We start from the raw sequence: 27,709 nt of genomic DNA, 5'->3' as shown, positions 1-27,709 counted from the left end.
TTGTTATACTAAAACCCTTGTTTAAAATAAAATTTTTGTAAACTTTCAAGAAAATTCCTATACCTTTCTCAAAGTAATGAATGTATTTAGTTAAGTGTTTGGGGGATGGGGAGGGAGTGATTGCAGGTTTATTTGGTTTGTTTTTTTTTTGTTTTTTTTTTGTTTTTTTGGTCCGGTCGTGGGCCTGCACTCGGCCTGGGCGCTGTCCCTCAGCTCTTCAGCTCAAGGCTAGCGCTCTACCAATTGAGCCACAGAACCACTTCCAGCTTTTTTTTTCTGCCTATGTGGTGCTGAGGAATCGAACCCAGGGCCTCACGCATGCAAGGCAAGTGCTCTACCACTGAGCCACCTTCCCAGCCCGATTTCAGGTTTTCATAGCATGTTCTTCAACTCCCCTTGTTTTCCGTGTCTCCTAAAGATGTAAAAGCCAGACTACAAGACTAGGTGGCGATAAAGGTATAAATAAAACCAACCTAGGTACTGTTTTAAGATAGTTTATTAGAATGAAGCCAACGAGACTGTCGGCACAACAGAAAGGAAGATGAAGTGGAATGGGCTCTGGGAAGGACCGTTGACAAAGTGGAAGCCACAGTGCTGACATTTCAGTGTATTACATTCTAATAGAAATTAAAATATGCCTAACCTAGTGATAAATGGTAAGTTTAGGCAGTTAACAACGTTTTTGGATGGCACATAAGGCATTAAGAAAGTTATAAAGAATATTCACTTTAATTCTTTAAAATCTGATCTATTTTGAAAGATCAACAAAGAATTTTAAAAAATCAAAAGACAGGAAAGTAAGTTCATATATTCCTTCTGTTCTCCCTAAACCACTGGCTTGCAAATTTCTAAAGGTTGTAATAGTTTGTCTAAGGGCTGGATTCATTTGATTTAGCACCAAGGAAGAACACATATCTCCTGGAAGCTATAGGTGGATATAGTTGGGTTTTCCCCTTGGCCTTCTAGGCCACAGTACAAAAGAAGGCAACCTTATTTCCTCACTAAGGAATCTTAAAATTGTTTAGGTTTTAAAAATGGATTCTCAGGGTGTGGTGGTGCATGCCTATAATCCCAGCCCTCTGGAGGCTGAGACAGAAGCATCTCAAGGAGATCAAGGCCAGACTGAGCTACATAGTGAGATCCTGTCTCAAAAACAAGGGGAGAGCTGGACATTGGTGGTTTATGCCTATAATCCTTGCCACTCTGGAGGCTGAGAGCTAAGGATCATAGTTTGAAGCAGGAGAGTCAGTGAGACTCTTATCTCCAGTAAACCACCAGAAAGCCCAGAAGTAGAGCTGTGGCTCAAGTGGTAGGATGCTAAAGACTTGGGCACTATGCTCAGGGACAGTGGCCAGGCCTTGAGTTCAAGCCTTATTATTGGCACACACAAAATGTATGTAGCTTGGAAGTGGTTCTGTGGCTCAAGGGGTAGAGCACTTGCCTTGAGCTGAAGAGCTGAGGGACAGCGCCCAAGCCCAGAGTTCAAGCCCCACGACTGACCCAAAAAAGAAAAAAAAAAGAGGACAAAAAGTATGTAGCTCAGTGATAAGAGCACTTGCCTAGTATGCACAAGGCCTTGGCTTTGATCCTCAGCACCACAAAACAAAACACTGCTAGATAACACCAGCAGAGCTTTTTCCCCTTTAACAGGGTGGCAGTTGTTGGGCATACTGGAGTATATCTGCTGTAATCTAGCATTTAGGAAGCTAAGGCAGGAGGATCACAATTCAAGGCCACCTTGGACTGAAAGTGAGACCTTGTCTCCAAGGGTGTGGGGACAGAGGTAAATAATAGCAAGTATCAGCTTATACATAGCAACATGGGCTTTGTCTAAGTCTTTCCTCTTTTTACTATAACTTGTTTCTCAAGGCAGACTGTATGTTTGAGGGAAGAAAAAAAAACAAGTATCTCTTAACCTGAATAACAACTGAAAATCTAAGACCTTATTATATTGTCCACTGAAAAGTGATTCAGTGTTGGTTTTCATTTAAACATTTATAATGTCAATTTCTGATGTATCCTGTGATACACATTTTCACAAGAAAAAAAAATATGCTACACTAATGTTTTCTTATATATATAAATTGATTTTTTTAGCAAATTGAAAATTCTGAATAAACAGTATGTCTAACATGTGGCTTTGCTTTTTTGTTTTTTAATAGAAAGGCAGCAGTGAGTCTTCATCCTGCAACATATCTAATAAGTTCAGTTGCATTTTTCTCTGCGATATTATATAGTGTTTCACAAGACCCCACCCCATGGGACTAGAAAAACATGTTTTTTACATTTAATCTATGCAAAAACCACTGATGGGATATTTTCCCTCAAATGACATGTAGTTTTTAAAAAACATTTCTAGAAAAAAAAAAAACATCATAATTTTACCAACCACTTCTTTTAGAGAACAGAAAGATTACTAACAATTCTTTTACTTTTTTTTTTAAAAAGTCAACATCTCTGACATTTTTTTCATTGTACACCCTTAATAGATAACTGGCTAAAACATAGATGGTTTCAGAAGGGCAACTTCAAAACTTGACTCATTTGGCACATCCACAGTAGTATCCAGAATAAAGATCAGTAGAAGAAGTAAAACATGATTTTCAAAGAAGATGCTGAGGCTTGGGGAAGGGAGCTGTTAAATGCAGATGAAGGTTCTGGTTACTCCTAGTTAGCCCTTTCTCCTCAGGGAGTAACCGAGGCTTTCTGGTTGGTTTGTGGAACTTTCGTTTGCAGGAAAGCATATACATAGGGCCAGATCTTATTCGTTTCTGTTCCAGAAAATGTTTCCAATACCCCTTTTTTCCTAAGGATGAAAAACAAGACAGAACAGTAATGTTATTATTATAGAACATGTCTCAGTTTTCCTAATGAGCTTTTTCTTTCTCTGTAAAGATTTTCTGCAAAAAGGAAAAGGAAGGAAGGAAGGAAAGGAAGGAAGGAAGGAAGGAAGGAAGGAAGGAAGGAAGGAAGGAAGGAAGGAAGGAAGGAAGGAAGGAAGGAAGGAAGGAAAAAAGACTTAGGGTCTTAGAAGCATAGCTCTTTGCTATTAGTGTACTAATTTTGATTAATGTCTATGTCAAGGAAATATTTCCCAGCCTTTCCCAGGCTTCCTTAATTACAAAGTCTACCTACTTTTTCTAGTGGCATGTGTATTCTCTTAATTCTTGATGTTTTTCTTGGTTGGCATTAGGAATGTTAGATTCTTACTTTTAGTTTTGCCTCATGGTTTATAGACATGTGCACTGAAAAATAATAGCCTTGGTCATTTGTTGAGAATGTACTGTGTGTTAAACCCATGTGAAATGCTTTACATCTCAGTTCTTTCAAAAGCCCAAATATTCTTATTTTACTGTTCAAATTATCTCATAACATGACTTAGCCCAAACCACCAAATTGGAAGTAGATGTCAGATGCTAGACTTACCCACTTTGACTTGTCTACTTATATCTTGCAAGAAGATGTAATGTCCACTTATATCTTGCAAAAAGAACTACTATTTCATTGTTTCCTTTTTTTTTTTAAATCTAGGTTTATTTTCTTCCCCTCTATTCTATCCTTCTGAATTTTGACAGGAAGAGCAATAGAAAGTATTGGTTTGCTTGTGTTTTTGTTTTTCGTTTTGTTTTGTTTTTTGCCTATTAAGTCTCTCCATGTCTTCCCCAGCACATTTGTGTGGCTTGTCACCAGACCAGCAACCAAAGCCTGCCCTGTTTATTTCTGTTTCTGGCAGGTTAATAGGATAAAGAATAGGATAGAATCCTGGGATTGCCTTTCAAGGCACACAGACCCCTCCAGAGATTCTGCACCCCTGCGAACCCTGCCTTTCCATCCCATGCACATTCCTGAGCTTAGCCATATGCCTTAAAGGCCACAAGAAGTCAGGCACTAGTGGCTCATGCCTGTAATCCTAGTAATCTGGAGGCTGACATCTGAGGATTGCAATTCAAAGCCAACCTGGGAGAAAAAAAGATGACTGGATGAGTTTTATATCTAAAGCCAACCAAGACAGTGCAAAGACCTCAGTTCAAGCCACAGCATTGACTGTGTGTGTGTGTGTGTGTGTGTGTGTGTGTGTGTGTGTGTGTGTGTGTGTGTGTGTGTGTGTGTGTGTGTGTGTATGTGTACAATTGTCCCTCTTAAGGGCTGCATGAAACATATCTGAAGAACTTTTAACTTTCTTTTTTTTTATTGTGAAAAAACTGTACAGAGGGGTTACAATTACATGGGCAAGATAATGAGTACATTTCTTGTCAAGCATTGTAGCCTCCTCCTTTGTTTCTCCTTCCCATCCCTTCCAAGCCTCCTCCCGCCCCCCCAGAACTTTTAACTTTCTAAAAACAGGATCAGTCTTACCTTGCAACTATTCTTAGGTTTTCATAAATTTCTCTAGAAATAAAGGGATTCTTTTCCTGATGCCTTATAAAATTTGCCACAGTTAAATAATACTCACTGGTTTCTTAGTAAGAAATATCTGTTGGGGAAAGAAATGATGCAATGCAGCATTCTTTGTCTAATAACAGTCCTTCAGCTTCTAAAATCCCCAGGCAGCTAGGGAAGCTTTCAGGAGAACTAGTTAACAGCTGTTAACTAGCTACCCTCTTGGCATCATTTAGCATTGAGCTAGGGTCACAAGGGGTATATAACTGAGGCTAGAACTCTAGCGACCAGTCAACCTTGAAGCTGTAACTTGGAGCGGGCATTTGTCAATTTTGTTTCTGTGTCATAAACTAGAGCCACCTCCAAAGAATAAGAGCATCATTGTAAACACAAACTGATCACACTCTAAAATGGCCCACATCTGAGAAGTTATATAACTCAGCATGGTTTAATAACAATGCTATCACTAAGGTCTTTTTTTTTTGGGGGGGGGGTTGTTTGTTTTTGTACAAATGCAGCTTAGTTCTAGGTGTGAGAACTTCGTAAGAAAAGCTTGAATTAATGGCAAGAAGTAGTAGAAAACAACTCTAGAAACAATGACTGGGATATTTCTTAAGAGAAGGACCCAACCAAGGGACAGGGATGGGGTTCAAGTGGTAGAGCACCTGGCTAGCCAGCTAGAGACACTGAGTACTGCCGAAAAAGTTTTGTTTGTTTGTTTTTTGTCGGTTGTGGGGCCTGAACTCTGGACCTAGGCACTGTCCCTCAGCTTTTCAGCTCAAGGCTAGCGTTCTACCACTTGAGCCACACCACTTCTGGCTTTTTCTGCTTAGGTGGTACTGAGGAATCGATCCCAGGGCCTCATGTGTGCTAGGCAAGTACTCTACCACTGAGTCATTCATTAATGTAGCCCTCCCCAACCTCCTAGGCGACACTAACCCCTGCTGGGATTGTGTCTAGTTCATAGCCTGGCATTCATGGTGTTATCTGTTCAGCAAAAATACATTCTGGATACTTTTCACTAAACAACTTCCTGACCAGATTCAGTCCATGAAGTTCAAGTGAGACTCTTCCTCTCCTGCATCTTCAATGGCAAAACAATCAGCTAATCAGAATGAACCCTAGGAGTTTTGCTGACAAATGTGACTCCTTTGGAGGTAAACTGACATGTTGAGGAAAACCCAGTCAGAGGGAGGCCACGTCAAACTCAATACAGGAAGATGGAGCTAAGAGGGACTGAGGTTTAATAAGTCATTTTTTTATCAATATCTGGACCCAGCCATTTACCTTTGAGCTTTTTAGTTATATCACTTACAAATCCCCCTTTGTGCTAAAGCTAGTGTAAATTAGGTTCCTGATTAATATAAACAGTGTATCGCACTGCATGATAAATAGTGTTGACTCAACTCTTGGCCTTACCCCTGTCTAGAAGGTAATTTTCCATAAAGCCTGGAGGGATCTGGGTCTGATTGCCTGTGTGTACCAAGGATTGGCACAACGTCAACAAATCATGTGTACTGGGTGATTTATTGTTGTTGTTGTTGGTGGTTGTGGCTCAAGACTAGTGCTCTACTACTTTGAGCCATTGTGCCACTTCTAGTTTCTTGGTGGTTAACTGGAGATAAAGAGTCTCACTTTCCTGCCTGAGCTGGCTTTGAACCATGATCCTCAGATCTCAGCCTCCTGAGTAGCTAGGATTACAGGTCTGAGCCACCGGCGCCTGGCTCACTCACTGGGCGATAGTTAGACATGAAGGTGGTTTTGAGCCTTCCCACAGCTTTTCTTACTTCAATCCCTTCACAGTCCTCTTTAATATGTCTGATTTTATAAATAAAGGATTTATGGCATCAAGGCCAAATACTTTGCCCAGGATCACATTATTTGATAATCTATATACAAACCACAAAGTGCATTACCAACACTTGTATAATTTATCTCTCTAGAAATAACTATTAGAATAGTTTGAACTCTGGCTTCAGCTTTTATTGTATACTTATCCCAATTACAATAACAACTACCACCATAATCACTGCCAATATTTATTCAGTGCTTACTATATGCCAGGCGCAATCCTAAGAACTACCCATATTAGCTCACTTTTAAGCCTCTATTTCTCCATTTCATATGGGAGAAAATGGGCAGAGGTTAAGCAAGAGGTGAAGGCCATACTAATTAAGTGGTGAGTTGGGAATTGAACGTGGGTGTTCTGATTCTCACTACTGTCATTATTGAATCATTATTTAGTAAGTGAATGAATGAAAGGAAAGGAAAGGCAGTCATGCTCTAGAAGAAGAGCTGAAAGCAGGGTGCTGGAGGCTCATGCCCATAATCCGATCTACTCAGAAGGCTGAGAACTGAGGATCACAGTTCAAAGCCAGGCCAGGCAGGAAAGTCCTTGAGACTGTTATCTCCAATAAACCATCCCCAAAAGACCAGAAAGGGAGCTCTGGCTTAAGTGGAAGAGTGCTCGCTAGCCTTAAGTAAATGAAGCTCAAGGATAGCACCCAGGCCCTGAATTCAAGCCCCAGAACCAACAACAACAGAGGAGGAGGAAGAGGAAAAGGAGGAAGAGGAGAAGGAGAAAAGAAGAAGAAGAGGTAAGTAAGGAAACAAGGGTTTGTTAGCCTGAGTCAAATATTAACTCCATATAGATAGTCCTCAAGTTAGTTGTATGATTTGAATTCTTTGAAAAGCAGACAAAATCGTGTTAGGCTAGTAGCTTTGGAAAGCCTATGTAGCCAAATAAACGATCTAAGGGTTGGTCGTCGTTTGAGATTCTGTGCTAAAGAATGTTCATGGGCACATGTGGAGACATGTGGAGGGCATTACTGGGTTTGCCTCAAGACTCAGTCCAGCCCCATCTCTACTACCTGGCAGCATTAGAGTGAGACTGGCTTTGTCCCAGCTCTGGGTGTGGCTAATCCTTGTAACCCCTCCCAGATCAGTGCAGGGATCAGGAGGGCAGGCTCTAACTATTGTAAGTTCCATTACGCTTGGACCTTCTCTCCATTAGGTAAAAGGTTACTGCTCAGGCCCTTCATGAAACAGGAAGCCCTATGATTCCTGGCAATATCTGCAACCATGCAGGATGCCTGAGGACAAAGCCAGTATGCAAAGGCAGGTAAAGCTACGTGAATGACAAAACTGCTCAAAATCTTGAAGCCCTGCTACCTGTTGGTCTTCCTTATTGCATAAGCTAATTTCCTTTATTAGTATACCAATTGGAATTGGCACTGGTTGGGTTTTTCTGGGTTTTCTTTTTTTTCAACATGTTTGCTGTCAAGTATGGTAAACTCATGCAATTCATCATATGCAAGAGAAGTTCAGAAAGGCAGAATACTCACTGGTAATACTCCAGGACTGGCTCAGTTAGGGCTTCGTAAGCTTTCAGTCTCTTGACCACTGTCTCTGGTTTATCATCCTCCCGTTGAATCAGAGGCTCTCCCGTCAGATCATCAATGCCCTACATGGAAGTCACAAGACTGCTACCAAATATATCTTTGAAGGATATTTTTATAAGCAGTTCAATTCTTTTTTTAAACATCTTCTCTGTGCAAACACCAACCCCAAATAAACAGAATCCAACCCTAATAGATCATCCATTACAGAGCCAGGGGACCCTAGACTCGTTTCCATAAGTGTTACAGACAGTTTAGATTTGGAATGACTGCCTTCTCCCCTCCCCCCCCACCTCCAACCCCTGCCTCACCCCAAAGCCTATGTATTGTTGAAAGTTTGATTCTCCATCCATATAGCAATTGGAAGGTGGTAGAAAGTCTTAGGTTATTAGGGATGTGCCCTTGAAGAGAACTGTGGGATTATGACTACAGGGTCCCTTTCTCAGTGGTTCTGGGGTTTGAACTCAACAGCCTCTAGGCTGGTGCTCTATCACTTGAGCCGCAACTCTTACAACTTTGCTGCTTTAGCTATTTGTTTAGGCAGAGTATCAGTTTCTGCTCTGGTCACTCTGGACCAGAGTCCTGCTACTTTCACTTCCTGCACAGCTGAAATGACAGGCATACGTTACTATTCCTGGCTTGTGGGTTGAGAGAAAGTCTCACTTTTTTTGCCTGGACTGGCTTCAAACTGCCTTCCTTCCTATCTCTGCCACTCAAATAGCTAGGATTTCAGGTACAAGCCACCAGACCTGGCCTCCTGTCTCTATTTTTTGGTTCTGCAATCAGAGGTGAGTGGTTTTGCTCTGTCACCCACCCCCCACCATGCTAGACTGCCTCACCACAGGCCCCAAAGCAACAGCTAACTCATGAGTTGAACATCCTAAACTGTGAGTCCAAATAAACCGTTTACCTTATGACTTGCTTGTATGTTACTGTAACAGAAAGACTAACACGGAGTATCAGTCACTTCCTAGTAGAAAGGTTTTCTAACCAGCCTCTAAATAAAAATGCATGTAAATACATACATATATTTACATATATTGATACATAGCCTCTAAATGTATAGAAATATATAGAAATATGTTATATGTAAACATAAATACATGTAAATATATTGTATATATTTACATTATCATTTTATATAATTGATAGCTATATAAAATATAAATATATATTTATTTGTATATATAAATACATATGATTTTTATATACAGTCTCTCTCTCTCTCTCTCTCTCTCTCTATATATATATATATATATATATATAAAGACTCAGCTATAGAACAATCATTTTAACTGTCAACCAGTGTCCAGTTCTCGGTGTCTCTGCTCTTAACTCATTCATTCCCTAGCACAGAATAAAGGAATAGGAAATCCAAATTTTTTTTTTTGGGGGGTCCAGTCGTGGGGCCTGAACTCTGGGCCTGGGTGCTGTCCCTCAGCTATTCAGCTCAAGGCTAGCACTCTACCACTTGAGCCACAGCACCACTTCCAGCTTTTCTCTTTTTGCTTATGTGGTGCTGAGTAATCGAACCCAGGGCCTCAGGCATGCAAGGCAAGCGCTCTACCACTGAGCTACCTTCCCAGCCCAGGAAATCAAAACTTTTAATGTGTTAATTTTCTCTTCCCTGATTAGTATCTGAGAAACACATCCTTTTTTTTTTTCCCCAGTTGGTCATGGGACTTGAACTCAGGCCCAGGCACTGTCCCTGCGCTCTTTTGACCAAGGCCATTGCTCTACCACTTTGAACCACTTCTTTTTTTTTTTTTCCTGGTAGTTACTTAGAGATGAATCTCCTGCTCCTGCTGGCTTTAAACCACAATCCTCAGATCTCAGCCTCCTGAATAGCTAGGATTACAGGCGTGAGCCCCCAGTGCCTGGCTTGTGAAAAACATCTTCACAGGAAGAATTGTTTATTTTGGCTCAAGGTTTCAGTGGTTCCAGTCTAGGATTGCTTGGGCAGCAGGGGCATGTGGCAAAGCAATTTCTTTACCCCTGGGAGACAGAAAGCAGAGAGCAAGCGATGGACCGAGGATCGGGTATAAACTTCAAAGATATTACCCTCTTCCCCTCCCCCCCCCCCCACAGTGACTACTTCCTCTAGCTAGGATCCACCTATGAGTTTCCACCACCTTCCAAAGGTGAACTGTCATCTCCCAAAATACAGCCACCACCTCCCAAAATACTGCCACCGGCTGGAGACCAAGGACTCAACACAAGGAGCCTGTGAAAGACATTGCAGGCTCAAATAGGATACTTGTTTTCATTTCTTTTCCCTTCATCTTGAAGTAGTTATACCAAGCGGTGACCAGTCCACAAATCCGTTACATAACGCTTCTGAATGCGTAGCAAACCCCTGTGGCTGCAAAGGCACCAAGTAAATTAGACGTGCCACTGTGCCACGACATAGCCTGAAAATAGAAACCCTCTGAAGTTTTTCTCAAAAAGAAGTCCCTGTTCACCAAACTTCAATCTGTGAGGGCGAGGAGACCGGGTGAACCATCTGCTCTCTGCTGGTTCCACTGCAACTACTCACCACAGTTTTGGGAGGGTTGAATTCTATGTTGTAGACTCGGCCACTGGCTGGATGAATCCAGCGGGCAGTGAGGCGCTGCTTAATCACCTCAAAAGGCACATTCAAGTTAATCACTGTGTCTATTTGATAAGCTTTATCCAAGGCTTCTGCCTGTGGAAGGGTCCTTGGGAAACCTTTATAAATAATAAACAGGAAGAAAGGGAGGAAAGACAATGAAAGAAGGAAAAGGAGATGGAAAGAGAGAAAGGAGAACAAATTAATGTTGGGTAGACTGATCCCAAACTATAACACCAGATGGGCTGATCACCACTCTAGTATATGAGTTATGACTTTTATTTTTTTCTTGTCTTGGTGATGAGGTCATGGAATGCCCAGATAATTAAGCAACTATTCTGGGTGTGCATGCATGTGAGTGTGGTTTTGTGTAAAAGTAACTTACATGAGTAGATGGACTAATGTGTCTTGCCCTCTCTATTGCAGATGGGTCTCAGCCAAACAGTTTGAAATCCTGAATAAAATGAAGATCAGAGCCTCCAAGTCACAGAGAATTCGTCTTGCCTGCCTGCCATCTAACTGGGACTTACACTTTTCCTGCTTTTGAGCAAGACTGGATTCAGGTCAGGCTTGGTGATTGGGCTGATAATGCCAGCTCGTGGTGAGTGAGACAGGAAGATCATGAGCATGAGGCCAGTCTGGGTTACACAGGGAGATGCTATCACAAAACAAACACACAAACCAGAACTCATCAACTGCTCCCATAATCTCCAAAGGCTGTTTGTGGAAACATGACAGAAAACTATTTAAGCAGAAGAAAAGTCACAACAGATAAATCAGTTCATACAACTTGAGGGTTCCTAATCAAAATATTTTTTAACAAATCTGAAATCAAGTAATGCTTAGAAAGTTTTGGATTTTGGTGCCTTTTGGATTTGAGATTTTCAGATTCAGAATGTTCAACTGGTAGAATCTACACAAAAATCCCAGAGTGCAAGGGCCACAAGGATTCCAGATACAGAACACTCAACAGTGTGGATCAACAGTACAGAGAAAGGCAAATAGAGCGGATTGATGAGTCCAGAAAGGGACACAAGTATACCAGGGAATTTAAAACAATATGTTGGTGGAAGTGGTGCTATGGCTTAAAATGGTAGAGTACTAGTCTTAGGCAGAAAAGCTCAAGGACAGCACCCAGGCCCTGAGTTCAAGCCCCACAACCAACAAAAAAATAAAATAATATTTTGAGCCAGGTTCCAGTGCCTCATGTTAGTAATCGTAGCTAATCAGGAGGCTGAGATCTGAGGATCGTGGTTCAAAGCCAGCCCAGGCAGGAAAGTCTGTGAGACTCTTATCTCCAATTAGCCACCAGAAAATCAGAAGCAGCAGCACTGTGGCTCAAAGTGGTAGAATGTTAGCCTTGAGCAAAATAGCTCTGGGACAGCATCCAAATCCTGAGTTCAAGACCCACTACTGGCAAAAAAAAAAAAAAAAATTGATCCCCAGTGTTTTTTACTTTGCAATGTTGTCTAAAGCTATATTGTCCTGAAAATTTTAAATGAGTAGAAATATTTTTCCAAGGAGACAAAGTTTGTAACTGTACATATGTAATTCATTAGAACTAAATATATATATTTATCATGTGTATATATATACATCATATATACACATAATATATACATAAATATATATGTATTCGCATATATGTATGTATATATGTCTATGTGTATATATGTGTAAATATGTATGTATAGTATATATGTATATACATGTATGTATATATGTGTGTGTATATATATATACATATATACATATACATATATATATATATATATATATATATATATATATATATATATATATACAGTTAACACTGACATATAGAAAATTTTTCCTGTGGTTTAGGTTTTATAATGATAAAAATGACAAGAAATCTAGAGTTGGGCAAACAGACTCCAAAGAAAGCTTATACTTGTGAAGAGTTCAATCTATAAAAATCTTATTTCTGGGAATGTGGCTTAGTGGTAGAGTGCTTGCCTAACATGCATGAAGCCTTGGGTTCAATTCCTCAGTAGCACATAAACAGAAAAAGGCAGAAGTGGCGCTGTGGCTGAAGTGGTAGAGTGCTAGCCTTGAGCACAAAGAGACTCAGGGACAGCATCCAGGCCCTGAGTTCAAGCCCCATAACTGGTTAAAAAAAATCTTATTTAGACCCAAATTTTAATAACAAATCAAGCATTTATTTAAAAATTTTACAATGAAGTAAGTGGCCCTGATAATTTAATTATACTATATTCAATGAGAATAAAAGGGATATAATAGGTAAATCTAGGAAGTATTTTCCACGTGCCTGGATCTGTGTGTCAAATATTTTTATAAGGATCATTTCTACCCTGGTGTCAGTGGCTCATGCCTGTAATGCTAACAACTCAGGAGGTTGAGATCTAAAGATCAAGGTCTAAAGCCAGCCCAAACGGAAAAGTTTGTGAGATTCTTATCTCCAATTAATCACCAAAAAAGCCAAAAGTAGAGATGTGGATCAAATGGTGGAGCCTCGGCCTTGAGTGAAAAAAAGTACAGGAGAGTGTGAGTCCCTGAGTTCAAGCCCTAGAACTCTCTCTCCCTCTCCTCTCAGACACACACACACACACACACACACACACACACACACACACACACACACACACACACACACACACACACACACACACACACACACAGATCATTTCTTTCAAAATAGCTGAGAAATAGTTCTATTCCTGCTTTACCAATGAGCAAACAAAGGCACAGTAAGAATCAGAACCTTGCTCTATCTAGCTCACAAAGCTATTGGGATGTGAACACAAATTGTCTGTTTAACTCTTGTGCTTGTAACGGCTGAGTTTTCAATTTAGTTCTACTCAGAAACTTAGAACCAAACTTCCAGGGGGGGAAAAAGATCAGTCAAAAATACCATCTACCAAGAAAAATAGAAGGATATTTTTCTTTACAGCATCATTCCAAATAGTGAAAAGCCAGATGCTACCCAAATGTTCCTCAGAAGGGATTAAAATATGACAGACACATACACAAAATGGAAGCTTCTGCATCTTTTATTTCCATGAGACAAGTCTGTTAAAATCTAGTTTAATTCAGTGGAAAGGCACAATGTAAAGAGTGTGTGTGTGGTATATGTGTGTGTGTGTGTGTGTGTGTGTTTGTGTGTGTGTGTGTGTGAGAGAGAGAGAGAGAGAGAGATCTTATGGTCTGTATATCAAGTGTCTCTCAAAATTCATGAGTTGAAAGTTTGGTCTCTATCAGTAGATGATTGAATAACGAAGGATCTGAGTTCATCTATTAACCCATTGATAGATTGGGTCACATTAATTAGAAGGTGGAACCTGGCTGGAGGAAGTAGGCCACTGGGAGGCACAATTTGGAAAGACATCTGCGTCCCTAGGCCTTCCTGTCTCTTCTCAGCTTCCTGGCTGCCATGCTGTCAACAGCATGGCTGTACCACACTTTCCGCCATGGTCTACTTCACCACGGGCCTTCATCTTTGAGATAAAGAACAAGGCTCAAAAGAAGGCAAACACAAGGATTATGTTCACACTGAGGTTCAGGTTCTAAAACAGCTTTTGGCCCACAGAAGGCATTCTGTCAGTATTGTATGGTGAGGATATGAAGATGGGGTTCGGACAGCATCCAGTGTTTAGCATAGTCTCTGCACACCAAAGCCTGTCCATAAATGTTTTTTGAAGAACTTCTGAGATTTTTGTTGGTGGTGGTGTTTTGTCAGTCGTGGGGCCTGAACTCTGGGCCTGGGCGCTGACCCTCAGCTCTTCAGCTCAAAGCTAGCGCCCTACCACTTGAGCCACAGCGCCACTTCCAGTTTTTTCTGGCTTATGTGGTGCTGAGGAATCGAACCCAGGGCCTCATGCATGCAAGGCAAACACTCTACCACTGAGCCACCTTCCCAGCCCTTTTCTGTTTTTCTTTGTAGGTTCTTCCCCCACAGTATAACCCCTGTTGTCACTGTATTTGATTCTAGTGTCCTGCATCTTGTATCTACATTTTTCTAATTTGGGGAGGGGAAGGGAAATAACAAAATGCTGAAATAAGGATACAGGATGACCCATTGTAACAATGAGATGTACAAGACACTATGTTGGAACAAACTTTACAACTTCCAGGGTAGGGGGGGAGTAGGGGAGGTGGGGGGAAAAGGGATGATAGGGGAAAAACAAAAGAGGAGGTAACAATGCTCAATAGGAAATGGACTCATTACCTTGCTCATGTAACTGGAACCTCTATACAATATCTTTATAATAAAAAAATATACATTTAAATTTTTTTAAAGAACTGAGTCCTCAAGATTTTGTGCAAATATTGACAGCAGCTGTGGTCAACAGCTCTTTCCTGTTGACTTTTCTGTGGGCAATCCTGATCAGTTTCTTCTTCCTGATACTAACTAGTTCCAAGTAGCAAACTAGACTCTGTCCAACCATTCCCCTTCATTCATCCTCTCCTTCACTTTCCTGGTACAAATGGGGTCTATTTGGAACCTTTGTGCGATTAGAAAATAGTACAGCTTCTTGAATAAAGCAAGTGATCAGGGCAGATGAGGGTGCGGGCAGTATTGAGTGCTTGTGCATGAATATGCAGAAATAGGAGTTTGAGAAAAGCCAACAGAAACAGCAAGACTAGACTATCTACTTCCAAACCAGAATGTTACATTGTAACTTGAATTTTGGAGGAAATGCTAATCCTATTTATTTTTAATCTCTTTTGTGTTCTCCTCATATGAACCAAGTAACACTTAAGAAATGTTTGTTAACACAAAAACAGTTGTTCTTAAGGGTTCGCCATGACTGACAGGTGGTAGAGGAAGGCTCCTACAACTATTGTTAAGTTACTATTGGAGCTTCCTTCTTTTGTGGCAATCCTTCCTTATCATAAAATAATCTAAGCTGAGTGCCAGTGGCTCATGCCTGTAATTCTAGCTACTTAGGAGGCTGAAATCTGAGGATCATAGTTCAAAGCCACCCCAGTCAGTAAAGGGTAGGAGACTCTTATCTCCAATTGACCTGCAAAAAGCCAGATAGTTCAAGTGGTAGAGCACTAACCTTGAGCAAAAAAACTCAGGGATAGTTCAAGCCCCAAGATTGGCACACAGACACAACACAGGCACACACACATACACACACACACACACACACACACAGATACACACACACACAGAGTCTCAAAAGTGGGAGGGTAGGAGAAGGATGTAGTCACGTCTGAAGGAACCTAGAAGCCATTCCTTCTTTCCTTTGAGATAAAGAGCGAGGCTCAAAAGAAGGTGATTGGCCCAAGACCTGAGCCTGATAAAGGCACAAAACTCAGGTCCTTGCTTGCATTGTTAACAACTGTCCACAGCCCCCAAATACTCATTCTCCTGCCAGGCAATTAAAAAGCTCTGCAGGCCACACTTACCATCCAACAGCCAGTTATATTGGGTGAGATTTTTCAGCTCATGAAGGGCCAGGCGAGTCATGACATCATCGGGGATGAGCTTGCCTTGGTCAATGAATGTTTTGGCTAACACACCAATTTCTACAGCAGAGGAAGGGAAAGCAGTAAGTGCATTTGTTTGATTCAATTCCAGGCCCCTGGAAAAGAGTTCTTTCAAGAAGGCCTCATCACTACATGCCTAAAAGAAAATGTGTTATCACCCATCTTTCTACCAAAAGAAAACACTAGTTTATGAAATAATTTCAGCGTATTTCCAATCCTCTGGGATATAAAACTATAAATATGTAAATATGTTCACAGAAAAAGAAAAGAATGCAAAACTATAGGCCAACACATTGACAGAAGTCATCTCTGCGGGATACAAATATTTGGGTGGTTTTAACATCTTTGTGCTTTTCTGTATTTTTTTTTGAAGATTTCCATCAGATAAAAAAGACAGATAATAAATAAAATTATTTTCCCTTGGAATAAGTAGAGAATAGCGACCATTCTGAGGTGGCTCAGTTTAAGTGTCTGTCATTATTTGTTAGTGCTGAGATGTTTCTAAACCTCTAAGTTGCTGTCACCATGACAGAATTCAAGTCTGACCACACCAGCAATAAACATATCGCCCTTATTAGTAAGACATGCTAAAATAGGATTTATGAGCCATATAAAACAATACTCTTGAACATTTCAATTATATAGTTGCGCTTGGCTTTTCATTACTTTTACAATTTTGACATCCTTTCTTGTTTTCTTCATGTTTTCTTTTATTCTTCTGAATGTATTCCTGCTACATTCTCAGAAATCAGATTAAAGAGTAAAGTATTTATGACAATTTTCTTGATTCCTCTTGCCATACTGACCCCCACACAAATTCCAACTTGTCCAATTCATGAAATTCGAGCTTAGCTAAGAATACACTGCTTGGAAAGTGGCCACCATTTGACAAGTATAGTAGCAGGATTAGAAACAGCATTTTCTAAACGACCCAGTGTCAGAGATTGGGTTTCCGCAACAGAAACAAAGACACTTTTATTTTTCAAGACCTTCCTTGTCTTCAAGATCTTCCTCTCCATTCTCCTACCAAGATACTTTATGTGTGTTTTGGGGGGAAGAGTATTGGATATTGAACTCTGGGTTTAATGCTTTTGAGGCAGGTGCTCTACCATTTAATCCATTTTCCCAACCCTATGTGTTCTTATTTTATAGGTACGCACTCACTTTTTGGTTGGTCTAGTCTGGACCACAATCCTATTTACATTTTCTGCCATATTTGAGATGAAAGGTGCTTCCTGCCATGTCTAGCTTTTTCCCCCCTGTTGTGATAGTATCTCTAAACCCTTTCCCTGCACTGACCTCAAATCACAATCCTTCCTATTGTGAGAGGCTGAGGAAAAAGGGCTGGGGGTCATGAAGAGCTGAGTCTAAAATACACTTTAGTTTGTTGGTCATGGAGCTTTAACTCAGGGCCTGGGTGCTGTACTCGAGTTCTTTCACTCAAAGCTAGTGTTCTACCACTTTGAGCCACACCTCCACTTCCAGTTTTCTGGTGGTTAATTGGAGATAAGAGTCTCATGGAATTTCCTGCCCTGAATGGCTTTGAACCTTGATTCTAATATCTCAGCCACCTGAATAGCTAGGATTACAGCCACCAGTGCCTGGCACAAAATGTATCTTAAAGAAAATTATAGAAAAGTATCCATCATCCTTCTACACAATCAAAACTTCTCCCTTCAGACTTCCATAATACCACAGGCTTCTCTAAAACACTGCCAAAACTATATGTCTGCATGCTGTTATGGATGGAACTGTGCCAGCCCCAAATCTAAATATCGAAATCCTACCTTCTAAATGTGTATAATATTTACCAATAGGACTCTAACAGAGTAACTAAGATTGAATGAAGTTATAAGTGTTATAATCTGATACAGGGGCTGGGAAGGTGGCTCAGTGGTAGAGCGCTTGCCTTGCATGCATGAGGCCCTGGGTTCGATTCCTCAGCACCACATAAGCAAAAAGAAAAAAGCCAGAAGTGACGCTGTGGCTCAAGTGGTAGAGCGCTAGCCTTGAGCTGAAGAGCTGAGGGACAGCGCCCAGGCCCAGAGTTCAGGCCCCACTACTGGACTCAAAAAAAAAAAATTAAATATAATCTGATACAAAGTAGTGTTCCTATATCAAGGATACAGGAAAAGACATGAGAGAACAAAGTTGGTACCACACCTGGTACCAACTCTTACAGTGCATCATCTTAGACTGTAAGAAAAGGAATTCAGGCTGGGCACTGCTGGCTCACACTTGTAATCCTAGCAACTCAGGAGGGTGAGATCTGAGGATTGTGGTTCAAATCTAGTTCAGGCAGACAAAGCTGGGAGAACTCATCTCCAATTAACCTGTGAAAAGCCAGAAGTGGAAGTGTGGTTCAAATAGAATGCCAGTCTTGAAAATAAAAACTAATGGACAGGGCTGGGAAAGTGGCTCAATGATAGAGTGCCTGCCTTGCATGCATGAGGTCCTGGGTTCGATTCCTCAGTGCCACATAAGCAGAAAAAGCCAGAAGTGGTGCTGTGGCTCAAGTAGTAGAGCACTAGCCTTGAGCTGAAGAGCTGAGGGACAGTGCCCAGACCCAAAGTTTAAGGCCCATGACCGGCACAAACAAACAAACAAAAAACTAATGGACAGTGCCAGGCCCTGAGTTGGAACCCTAATACCAGCACAAAAAGGAAGGAAAAAAAAGAGGAAGAAAAAAAAAGAGGAAGGGGAGAGAAGGAAAGGAAAGGGGAGGGAAGGGAAGGGAAAGGGAAGGGAGGGGAAGGAGAGGAAAAGGAAAGGAAAGAAAGGGGAAGGAAAGAAAGGGAGGGAGGGAGGCAGGAAGGCAGGCAGGAAGGAAGGAAGGCAGGAAGGAAGGAAGGAAGGCAGGAAGGAAGGAAGGAAGGAAGGAAGGAAGGCAGGCAGGCAGGAAAGAAGGAAGGAAATTCTGCCACCTTGGCTACCTGTGGTGGTATGCTGACTAAAATACATTTTCTTCACCCTCCTACCCCCAGGCCCTGTGACTTTTGCTGAAACCAGTGAGCTCTACTCTGGGTATGTTCAGGTCTTAGCACTTGGCAGGTGCTTCATGGCCCCATGAATGGGTGTGTGGGCATGGACAGAGAGGAGGACCTGGAGCCTCCTGGATTCCAGCCAAGCTTGTTGGTTATAATTTCTGTATTGTTGTTGTTATTATTATTATATTATCTTTAAGTAGCTGTACAAAAAGATTTCCATTCAACATGGCAGTTGATGAGTGCCCTGTAGCTTGGTCAGTGTCACGGCTTCCCTCATTCTCTCCTATCTCTCCCAACCCCACTCATCTCATTTTTCCTAGTTCCATTTTTTTTGGGGGGGGGGGTCCGGACGTGGGGCCTGAACTCTGGGCCTGGGCGCTGTCCCTCAGCTCTTCAGCTCAAGGCTAGAACTCTACCACTTGAGCCACAGCGCCACTTCTGGCTTTTTTCTTTTTGCTTATGTGGTGCTGAGGAATCAAACCCAGGGCCTTAGGCATGCAAGGCAAGCGCTCTACCACTGAGCCACCTTCCCAGCCCCTCCTAGTTCCATTTTCACCTATATATATTGACTATTATGACTGTATGAGACCACTTCTCTCCATTCATCTCCTCCCTTTCCCTTGACCTCACCCTCCCTACCCCCAAACCATTAGTACTAGCCAGCTTCCTGCTATTCATTTTGCCAGACTGTAACTTAGTTGTTCAGGGAGTTACCTCACTGGAATCCTCCCCTGCGAACGCCATAGTTCAGTTCATGCTTTTGTGTACCTGTGCATTTACCATGAATTTTAAAAGGCCTAACCTACTTGGTTAAAATTTAACAATCCAGTTTTTTAAAAAACACTTCCTTTAAGACAATATTTGATAAATTGCTCTTTAAGCTACTTATACCTACAAAGCAACAGAAAAAAAGAAAAGAATCCAAATGTCTATCAACTCATGAATGGAGAAGTAAAATGTATTCTATTCATGCAATGCAATATAATTGAACAATAAAAAGGAATGGAATACTAACAAACAGTACAATACAGTGAATTCTGATCAACACTAGGATAAGCTGGTCTGATATGCAATCCTGGGGTGGGATTGCTTGTTCCCAGGAGTTTAGGGCTAGCCTGGACAACATGTTGATATGCTGTCTCTTAACACAAAGCAACACAATTATGCCTGTTGACTATGAAACTGACAGAAAAGACCATATTTTGTATAATTCCACTTGTCATTGTCTGGTTATTTTGTTTGTTTTTGTGCTAATACTGGGGCTTAAAATTAGGGCCTTGAGCTCCTGCTTAGCTTTTTCATTCAAGGCTGGTGCTTTACCATTGAAGCTACACTTCTAAGTCTGGCTTTTTGCTGGTTAATTGGACATAGGAGTCTCACAGACTCTCCTGCCCAGGCTGGTTTTGAATTGTGATCCTCAGTTCTCAGACTCCTAAGTAGCTAGGATTACAGGCATGAGCCACAGCTCCCAACATACAATTTCATTTGTATGAAATGACAAGAATAAGCAAACGAACAGATACACAAGCATAATTACTGTCGCTAGAGGCTCAGGTGGGGACAGAAATGGAATAACAAATAAGTTTCTTCTGTGAGCAATGAAAATATTCTGAAATTCATTGTGATGTTTGCACAGCTCTATGATTATACATTCCATTGCACTGAAAGTGACACTGTATATGAATCATATCTCTACAAAGCTGCTAGGGGAAAAAAATGACATAGAACACTCCTTTTGGAAAGCAATATTGTTCAAGGTTCAAAACACTGTGTCCAGTGTGCTATCATTTGTGTAAAACACAAACACAGAAGAAATAGATTAACATGTAGGTGCTGACCCTGAGCTTATTTTGCTCAAGGCTAGCACTCTACCACTTGAACCACAGCTCCACTTCTGGCTTTTTGGTGGTTAATTCAAGATAAGAGTCTCACAGGCTTTCCTGCACGAGCTGGCTTTAAACCATGATCCACAGATCTCACTCTTCTAAATAACTAGATTTAGAGGTGTGGCTACTGGTGCCCAGCTATAAACCTTCTGTTTTAATAAACAACATTTAGGGCTATTTTGTGTGTATGCCAATACTGGGACTTGAACTATGGGCACAGCTTGAACTCAGGGCCTCTCACTCTCTTTTAATTTTTTTCACTCAAAGCTGAGCACTGTCCCACTTCAGCCACAGTTCCACTTCTGGCTTTTTCCTGGTTAATTAGAAATAAGAGTGTCTCAAACTTTTCTGTGTAGGCTTCTCTCAAAGCCTGATTCTTAGATCTCAGCTTCTTGAGCAGCTAGGATTACAGGCATGAGCTACCAGTGCCCAGCTCAGTGAGAAGTTATATTTTAAATCACATGTCCAGGGCTGGGAAGGTGGCTCAGTGGTAGAACACTTGCCTTGCATGCCTGAGACCCTGGGTTCGATTCCTCAGCACCACATAAGCAAAAAGAAAAAAGCCGGAAGTGGCTCTGTGGCTCAAGTGGTAGGGCACTAGCCTGGAGCTGAAGAGCTGAGGGACAGTGCTCAGGCCCAGAGTTCAGACCCCACAACCGGACCAAAAAAAAAAAAATCACATGTCCAGATGAGGAAAACTCCAAGGTCCAAACAGGTAACACTGATAATACTCCTAGAAGGAATGCACAAAGCATATGCATTTTAAACTAAAAGAGCAGCGATCTCCTGTGGGTGATTTTAAGCTTTAGCTATGAAACATAGCCATGGGTTATAAATGCAGCACCTTCATAAACCTCCTCACTAAGAATTGTCTTGAGGGGAATCGAGATGCTTCTGCATGTTCATGTACAGGATAATTTATAATAATTTATTTGACAGCAAACAATGGTAATGACATACAGGCCCAATAAAGGAAAAATGGTTAGGACTGGGAAGGTGGCCCAGTGGTAGAGTGCTTTCCTTGCATGCATGAGTCCCTGGGTTTGATTCCTCAGTACCACATAAGCAAAAAAAAAGCCAGAAGTAGTGCTGAGGCTCAAGTGGTAGAGCGCTAGCCTTGAGTTGAAGAGCTGAGGGACAGCGCCCAGGCCCAGAGTTCAGGCCCCATGACCAACAAAAGAGAGAGAGAGAGAGAGAGAGGAGAGAGAGAGAGAGAGAAATGGTTAAACTCAGTGTCCAACCTTAATAAAATTAAGCATTCATTGTGTATATGTGTGTGTGTTACTGGGGATTGAACTAAAAGCTTCTTGCTAGCTTGGTTTCACCACTTGAGCCATATTAATGGTCTTTTTTCTTTTTTTGCTTTTGTTATTTTCTTGATGAGGTCTCAAGTTTTTGCCCAGGCCTCAGTCTGAGACGATCTTTTGGGCTGGACTGGCTCCAAACCTTAGTCCTCCTGATCTCTGTTCCCAAGTAGCTGAGATTATAGCCAGGGTTTTATTGTGTTATTCCATGTATGCACATAATGTACTTTGATCAAATTCACCACCCTCTATTAGGAAATTAAATCCTAAGGCTGCTTAATAATGTGTGAATATGCACACAATAAATGAGAATAAAAAGTTCCCAAAATAGGTTGAGCACTGGTGACTCACATACCTATAATCCTCAGATACGATCTCAGAAAGTTGAGATCTGGGGCTGGGAAGGTGGCTCAGTGGTAGAGTGCTTGCCTTGCATGCCTGAGGCCCTGGGTTCCATTCCTCAGCACCACATAAGCAAAAAGAAAAAAAGCCGGAAGTGGCGCTGTGGCTCAAGTGGTAGAGCACTAGCCTTGAGCTGAAGAGCTGAGGGACAGCGCCCAGGCCCAGAGTTCAGGCCCCGCGACTGGACCCCCCCCCCAAAAAAAAAGAAACCTGTGGATTACAGTTTGAAGCCAGTCTGGGAAGAAAAGTTTGCTAGATTCCATCTCCAAAATAACCAGCAAAAAAATTGGAGTAGAAATGTGGGTTAAGTAGTAGAGTAGCCAGCCTAGTAATGTGAAGCTCTGGTTCAAATCCCACTACCACAAAAAGTATCAAAAGCATAATCATTTTATAAATACACAAAAATGAAACAAAGGAGCAAGAAAAAAATGAAAGAAAGAAGGAAAGAAAAAAGAATACTCTGAGTTAGCTACAATTTGTCTCTGTGTAGCGAGACAGCACTATGGATAATTTTGCTTTTTACATTCTAATAGCATTTTCTCCCTTTGAAAATGATTTGCCTTTAGTATAAGAAAACATAAAGCAGAATAAACATTACATTGTTTTTGGCTCTGATCCTGTGGAAATATCCAATCTATCCCTAAATATTTGTTGAGAATATATTCTTAGCCCTGAGGTGCAGGAGAGTGCCAGATTGAGTTCTGAAAGAACAATCTATAACAACAGATTATTCATAACAACTGTAATAGCAATCTCTGGACACTTCCCAAGCTCCATTTTCTGTTCTCTTTGTTTTTTTTAAAAAAAAATCCATCTTCTTTGAAGAACTTTAGCAGGTGGATGAGCCAGTTACAGATCCTTTGGGGGCTGGCTGGAAGCTTTTTGGTAAACTCTAGAACTTTCCCTAGCTGGAGTAGAACACCTCACCCCTTTTGAACCATGACCCTGCAAACTTCTCTCATGACATTCTAGTTCTCTTCTAGTTTTTATTTAAAGAAACACTTCCCATTTGTGGAGTGGAAGGGAAAAAACAAATCGTTTAACTTGGGATACAGGTGGATCCATTGCAACAATGAGATAGATGTACAAGTCCTTATATTTCAAAAAATGAACTTTACAACTTTGGTGGGGGGGGGAGGACCGGGTGGGGGGAGGTGGGGGAAAGATGCGAAGGGATGGGAAGGGGAAACAAAGAGGAGACAACAATGCTTGATAAGAAATGTACTCGTTATCTTGCCCATGTAATTGTAACTCCTCTGTACGGTAATTTCACAATAAAAATATAATAATAATAATAAAAATACTTCCCTTTCCTTGTCAAAAAAAAAAGGAAAAAAAATAGTTTCCCATAAAGTCTGCAGAATGGCCTGGTACCAGTGGTTCACGCTTGTAATCTTAGCTACTCAGGAGGAGGCTGACATCTGAGGATCACGGTTTGAAGCCAGCATAGCCGGGAAAGTTCATGAGACTCCTTACCTCCAATTAACCACCACCACTACCACCACCCCCCAAGAAAAGAAGTAGAAGGAGGAGGAGGAAGAGGAGGAGGAGGAGGAGGAGAAGGAGAAGGAGAAGGAGGAGAAGAAGGAGGAGAAGAAAGAAGAAGAAGAAGAAGAAGAAGAAGAAGAAGAAGAAGAAGAAGAAGAAGAAGAAGAAGAAGAAGAAGAAGAAGAAGAAGAAGAAGAAAGAAGAAAGAAGAAGAAGAAGCAGCTGCTTTGTTCATATTTGAAGTTTCATGGAAGGGAAGAGCAAAAGTGTCAGGGAGTAAGGATAAGAAAGAAACATTGTTTCTTCGCTTTTAAAAGTTTATGAGAATAGCTTTGAAATGTACTGTTCAAAAATGTTACCTGTTTCAACAAATTAGCAAATATTTCTTGCTGAAAATGAACCTCACTGAAGGTTATGGTTCACTACTCAGTCATTTTTCAGATAACTCCTTTAGGAGCCAAGGCTGGAGATGCAACTTGCTGACCGGGTATTAGTTTGTAGTTTGGATAGCCTAACACCCAGAAGTGATCCACATTGCTCCCTGTTACCTAACGAATTCAGTATGTTGCATCAAGAACATTTAGCAAGAGTCGACAATTTAACCTTTGGTTGGGTAAACTTAATTAACTAAAAGAAACTTTATTATGTTTTTAAGATAAATGCTAAAAGAGAATAAGATGTTGCAAGATATGCAGGGTTGAGAACCAAAGAACTTTAAGAGATAAAGTAAAAGCACTGGCCAAGAGCCAGTGGCTCAGGCCTGTAGGAGGCTGAAATCTGAGAGAATGGAGGTTCCATGACAGCCTGAACAGGAAAATCCATGAAACTCTTATCTGCAATCAACCATGAGAAATTAACCATGGAGTTGTGGCTCAAGTGGTAGAGCACTAAACTTGACCAAAAATTGCTCAGGCACTGAGTTCAAACCCCAGGTCTGGCATAAATAAATCTACACGCATTGGGTTTTTTCTTTAATCAAATATCAGGATTTCTTTACACAGAACAAACAGGGAATAACCTAGATGTTCATTAAGAGGGGACTGGCTAAATTTATCATAACAGATTCAGCAAATCCATCTTCTAGAAGCATAATGCAATGGATTTGCCCATCGCCATGAGGGCCTAATACTTTGTGAAAACACTGGTGCTGAGCAGAATATAATATGGTTACATAGTACATACAGGATATGCACCGAAGTGTCTGAACATAAATAGGTGTTTCTAGAAGGACACATACTTTTCCTCTCTGAAGAGTGGGAATGAGGCAGGAAATGAGAGAAAGCTTTGTGGGTTTTTTTGTTTGTTTGTTTGTTTTTACTGTATGTACTTTTCTTCCATCTATCTTATCCAAGCCTTTTTCCTTTTTTTTTTTTTTTGAACCAAGTAAAGGCACTATTTTAAGCAAAGATTCAAAAAAGATTCAAAATGATTCAAAATTAATTTCAACATGAGTTCAGTTTTGGAAGTAAAGGTCAACACTTAGGTGGTGAAGAATGAATGCATGAGCTGGGAATGTGGCTTAGTGGTAGAGTGCTTGCCTAGCATGCATGAAGCCCTGGGTTCGATTCCTCAGTACCACATAAACAGAAAAAGCTGGAAGTGGCTGTGTGTGTGTGTGTGTGTGTGTGTGTGTGTGTGTGTGTGCTTGAGCTCAGTGCTTTGTGTTTGCCCTTGCCTTTTTTTATTCAGCTTTTTGTGCTCATGGCTGGCACTTTACCACTTGGGCCACATCTCCAGTCCATCATTTTACTAGTTATCATTGGAGATGTGAATCCCTTGTTTGTTTCTGTCTGGGCTTGCATCCACTCTCCAACCCTCAAGTCTCAACTTCCCGAGTGGCTTGGATGATAGTCACAAGCCACTCACAGCCAGCCAGTGGAGAGGCCATGACTCACTCCTGTCATCCCAGAGCCTGGGAGGGGGAGGCAGGAGGATTAAGAACGCGAGGCCAGCCTGAGCTACCTAGTGAGACCCCGTCTCAAAAAACAAGACAAAAATAGACGTCTTCAGGTCGAAGTTACACGCCGCACAGTCACCCACGGCCAAGCACACGATTCCACGAAGGAGGCATTGTGCAGAGTTACAAGGACGCATTGGACACCATCTTTTATGTAATCACCGACACGGATCGCTGTCGTTTGTATCTTCAGAACTATCGGAGGCGGGGGAGGGGGGGTGTCAAAAGCTAAACCTGTGCGGTGCTGGCAAGTAGGGTTAAATAATAATCGGCTTTGAGATGAACGAAAACAAGGTCGGAGCTACAATCACCCAAGGGTGGGGGGGAAGGGGAATCAAAGTAAGGAAAAGAGCAACCCGAGCAGAGCCAGACCGGATCCCTACGAACAAGGACACATGGAGACAGAAAACAAGCTCTGCCCGATGACCCTCCCAAACACACACACACACACACAGCGCACCCCAAAACAGCTGCGAGGGGGCGCCTCCCCGACAAAGCCGAGCGCTTTTCCTTTCTTTCCATCTGTGAACTTGGAGTTAGTTACCCCCCCCCTCCCCGCTGACCCCAGGCTGTCCACCCAAACCGGAAGTTTGGGGGTGCGCTGTGCCCGATCACCCCCTCCCCACTTTCCACAGACCCCCTGGCCCCCGGCCCTGCGCCCGCGAAGCGCCCCGGCGCGCCCCGGCCCCGCTCCCACCTGTGCCCTGCAGCATGTTCTGTCGCAGCAGGTCCCCGCTGGAGAGGTGTTTGAGCTCGAAGTGCTGGGTGATGCGGGACGACACGGTGCCCTTGCCCGAGCCGGGGGCCCCCATGATCACGGCGCGCAGCAGCCGCGCGGACGCCCCCATGGCGGTGGACCAGCAGGGGCCGGGGTGAGCGCGCGGCGGCGGGGTTCGGCCTGGCCTGCGCTCCGCGGCTCCGCGGCCCCGGGCCCGCCGGCTGGCAGCGCTGCAAACAGGCGGCGGCGGCGGCGGCCAGGGCGCCGGGCTCTCCCGGAAGTGAGCGCCGGTCACCGGGGGCCGCCCCGCCCGCCCGCCCGCTGCTGCGCCCGCCTCCCGGCCACCCCGCGCACCCCTTCCCCGCAGCCAGGCCCAGCCCTGGCGGCCGCTGCCCCCACCCCCGGAAGGGGACCCCGGTGCCACCCAGCCCCGCGCTCTGCGCCTCGGAAAGCGGGGTGTCCTTTGCTCCCCTTCATCCCCTTGGCAACCTCCAGATGCCCCCCCCCGCGCCCCACTTCTTTCATTGCACCCCTCGGCGTTTTCAGATCCTACGCCTTTGCCTGCCCAGTCTGGACCAGATGGGCCGTGCTCGCCTCTATTCGCCCAGGACGCCCCCATTTCCACCTCTAGACGCCCCTTGGCGCCCCCACTTTCTACCTCTAGATGCTTCTTGGTGCCTTTTGGTTACCGCGCGCCACTGGTTTGCTCCACCACCTCCTTTCTCACCCCTGCTCTTCTGTCCATTCCCACCGGATATGCCCCAACCTCCCCCCTCTCCCCATCCTCACAGTCCCTTGGGTAATCCTTGCCCCTCTCCCCCTGTGCCCACTCATGCCAGTTCCCCTGGCTCACCCAGCACCCGCATTTCCCTCCCGTTCCCGGTCACTGTCCGTTCTTTGCTCCCCTCCATCCTGTGCTGCCAAGATCAGGCTCCCCTCTCTGGGTGTAATTACCGGGGAGAGCCTAAAGCCCCTCCTCCCCCTTCCCCACACTTCACTCCTGATCTCAGGGTTCATCAAGTGAGGTGCTTTAAGTCCCCTGCCTGCCAGGTCACCGACATCCCATTTGCAAAATCAAAAGGGTGGCTACTTTTTACTTTGGGAGAGTCCCAGAGGACTGG

At 42.7% G+C, this 27,709-nt stretch overlaps 1 protein-coding gene across 2 annotated transcripts; it reads right to left on the bottom strand.

Moving 5' to 3' along the window:
- Positions 1 to 478: 478 nt before the first annotated feature.
- On the bottom strand, positions 479 to 27,267 carry Ak3 (adenylate kinase 3). 2 transcript variants are annotated; one of them, XM_070035659.1, is made up of 5 exons: positions 27,247 to 27,267; positions 15,766 to 15,885; positions 10,315 to 10,487; positions 7,725 to 7,843; positions 479 to 2,806 (listed from the first exon to the last, which is right to left on the bottom strand). In XM_070035659.1, exons 2-5 carry the CDS (start codon positions 15,824 to 15,826, stop codon positions 2,686 to 2,688), a joined length of 474 nt encoding a protein of 157 aa, XP_069891760.1. In that variant the 5' UTR covers positions 15,827 to 15,885; positions 27,247 to 27,267; the 3' UTR covers positions 479 to 2,685. The 2 variants fall into 2 exon arrangements, with proteins under 2 accessions (XP_069891760.1, XP_069891758.1); XM_070035657.1 differs by lacking the exon at positions 27,247 to 27,267 and adding an exon at positions 26,568 to 26,851.
- Between the last annotated feature and the right edge of the window lie 442 nt (positions 27,268 to 27,709).

Source organism: Dipodomys merriami, unplaced genomic scaffold, assembly GCF_024711535.1.
Source record: "Dipodomys merriami isolate MVZ:Mamm:240054 unplaced genomic scaffold, mDipMer1.0.p SCAF_26, whole genome shotgun sequence".
NCBI lineage: Eukaryota > Metazoa > Chordata > Mammalia > Rodentia > Heteromyidae > Dipodomys > Dipodomys merriami.
This window is presented reverse-complemented; position numbering and strand designations above follow the sequence as displayed.

Bases quoted from the DNA above. Each gene is read 5' to 3' on its own strand.
- Ak3 (XM_070035657.1), bottom strand. From the start codon at position 26,718: ATGGGGGCGTCCGCGCGGCTGCTGCGCGCCGTGATCATGGGGGCCCCC. The intron at 7,844-10,314 runs GTGAGTAGTTGC...ACTTCCATGTAG, and splicing joins TCAACCCTCCCAAAACTGTG to GGCATTGATGATCTGACGGG. The intron at 2,807-7,724 runs GTGAGTATTCTG...TTTCATCCTTAG, and splicing joins CCAGTCCTGGAGTATTACCA to GAAAAAAGGGGTATTGGAAA.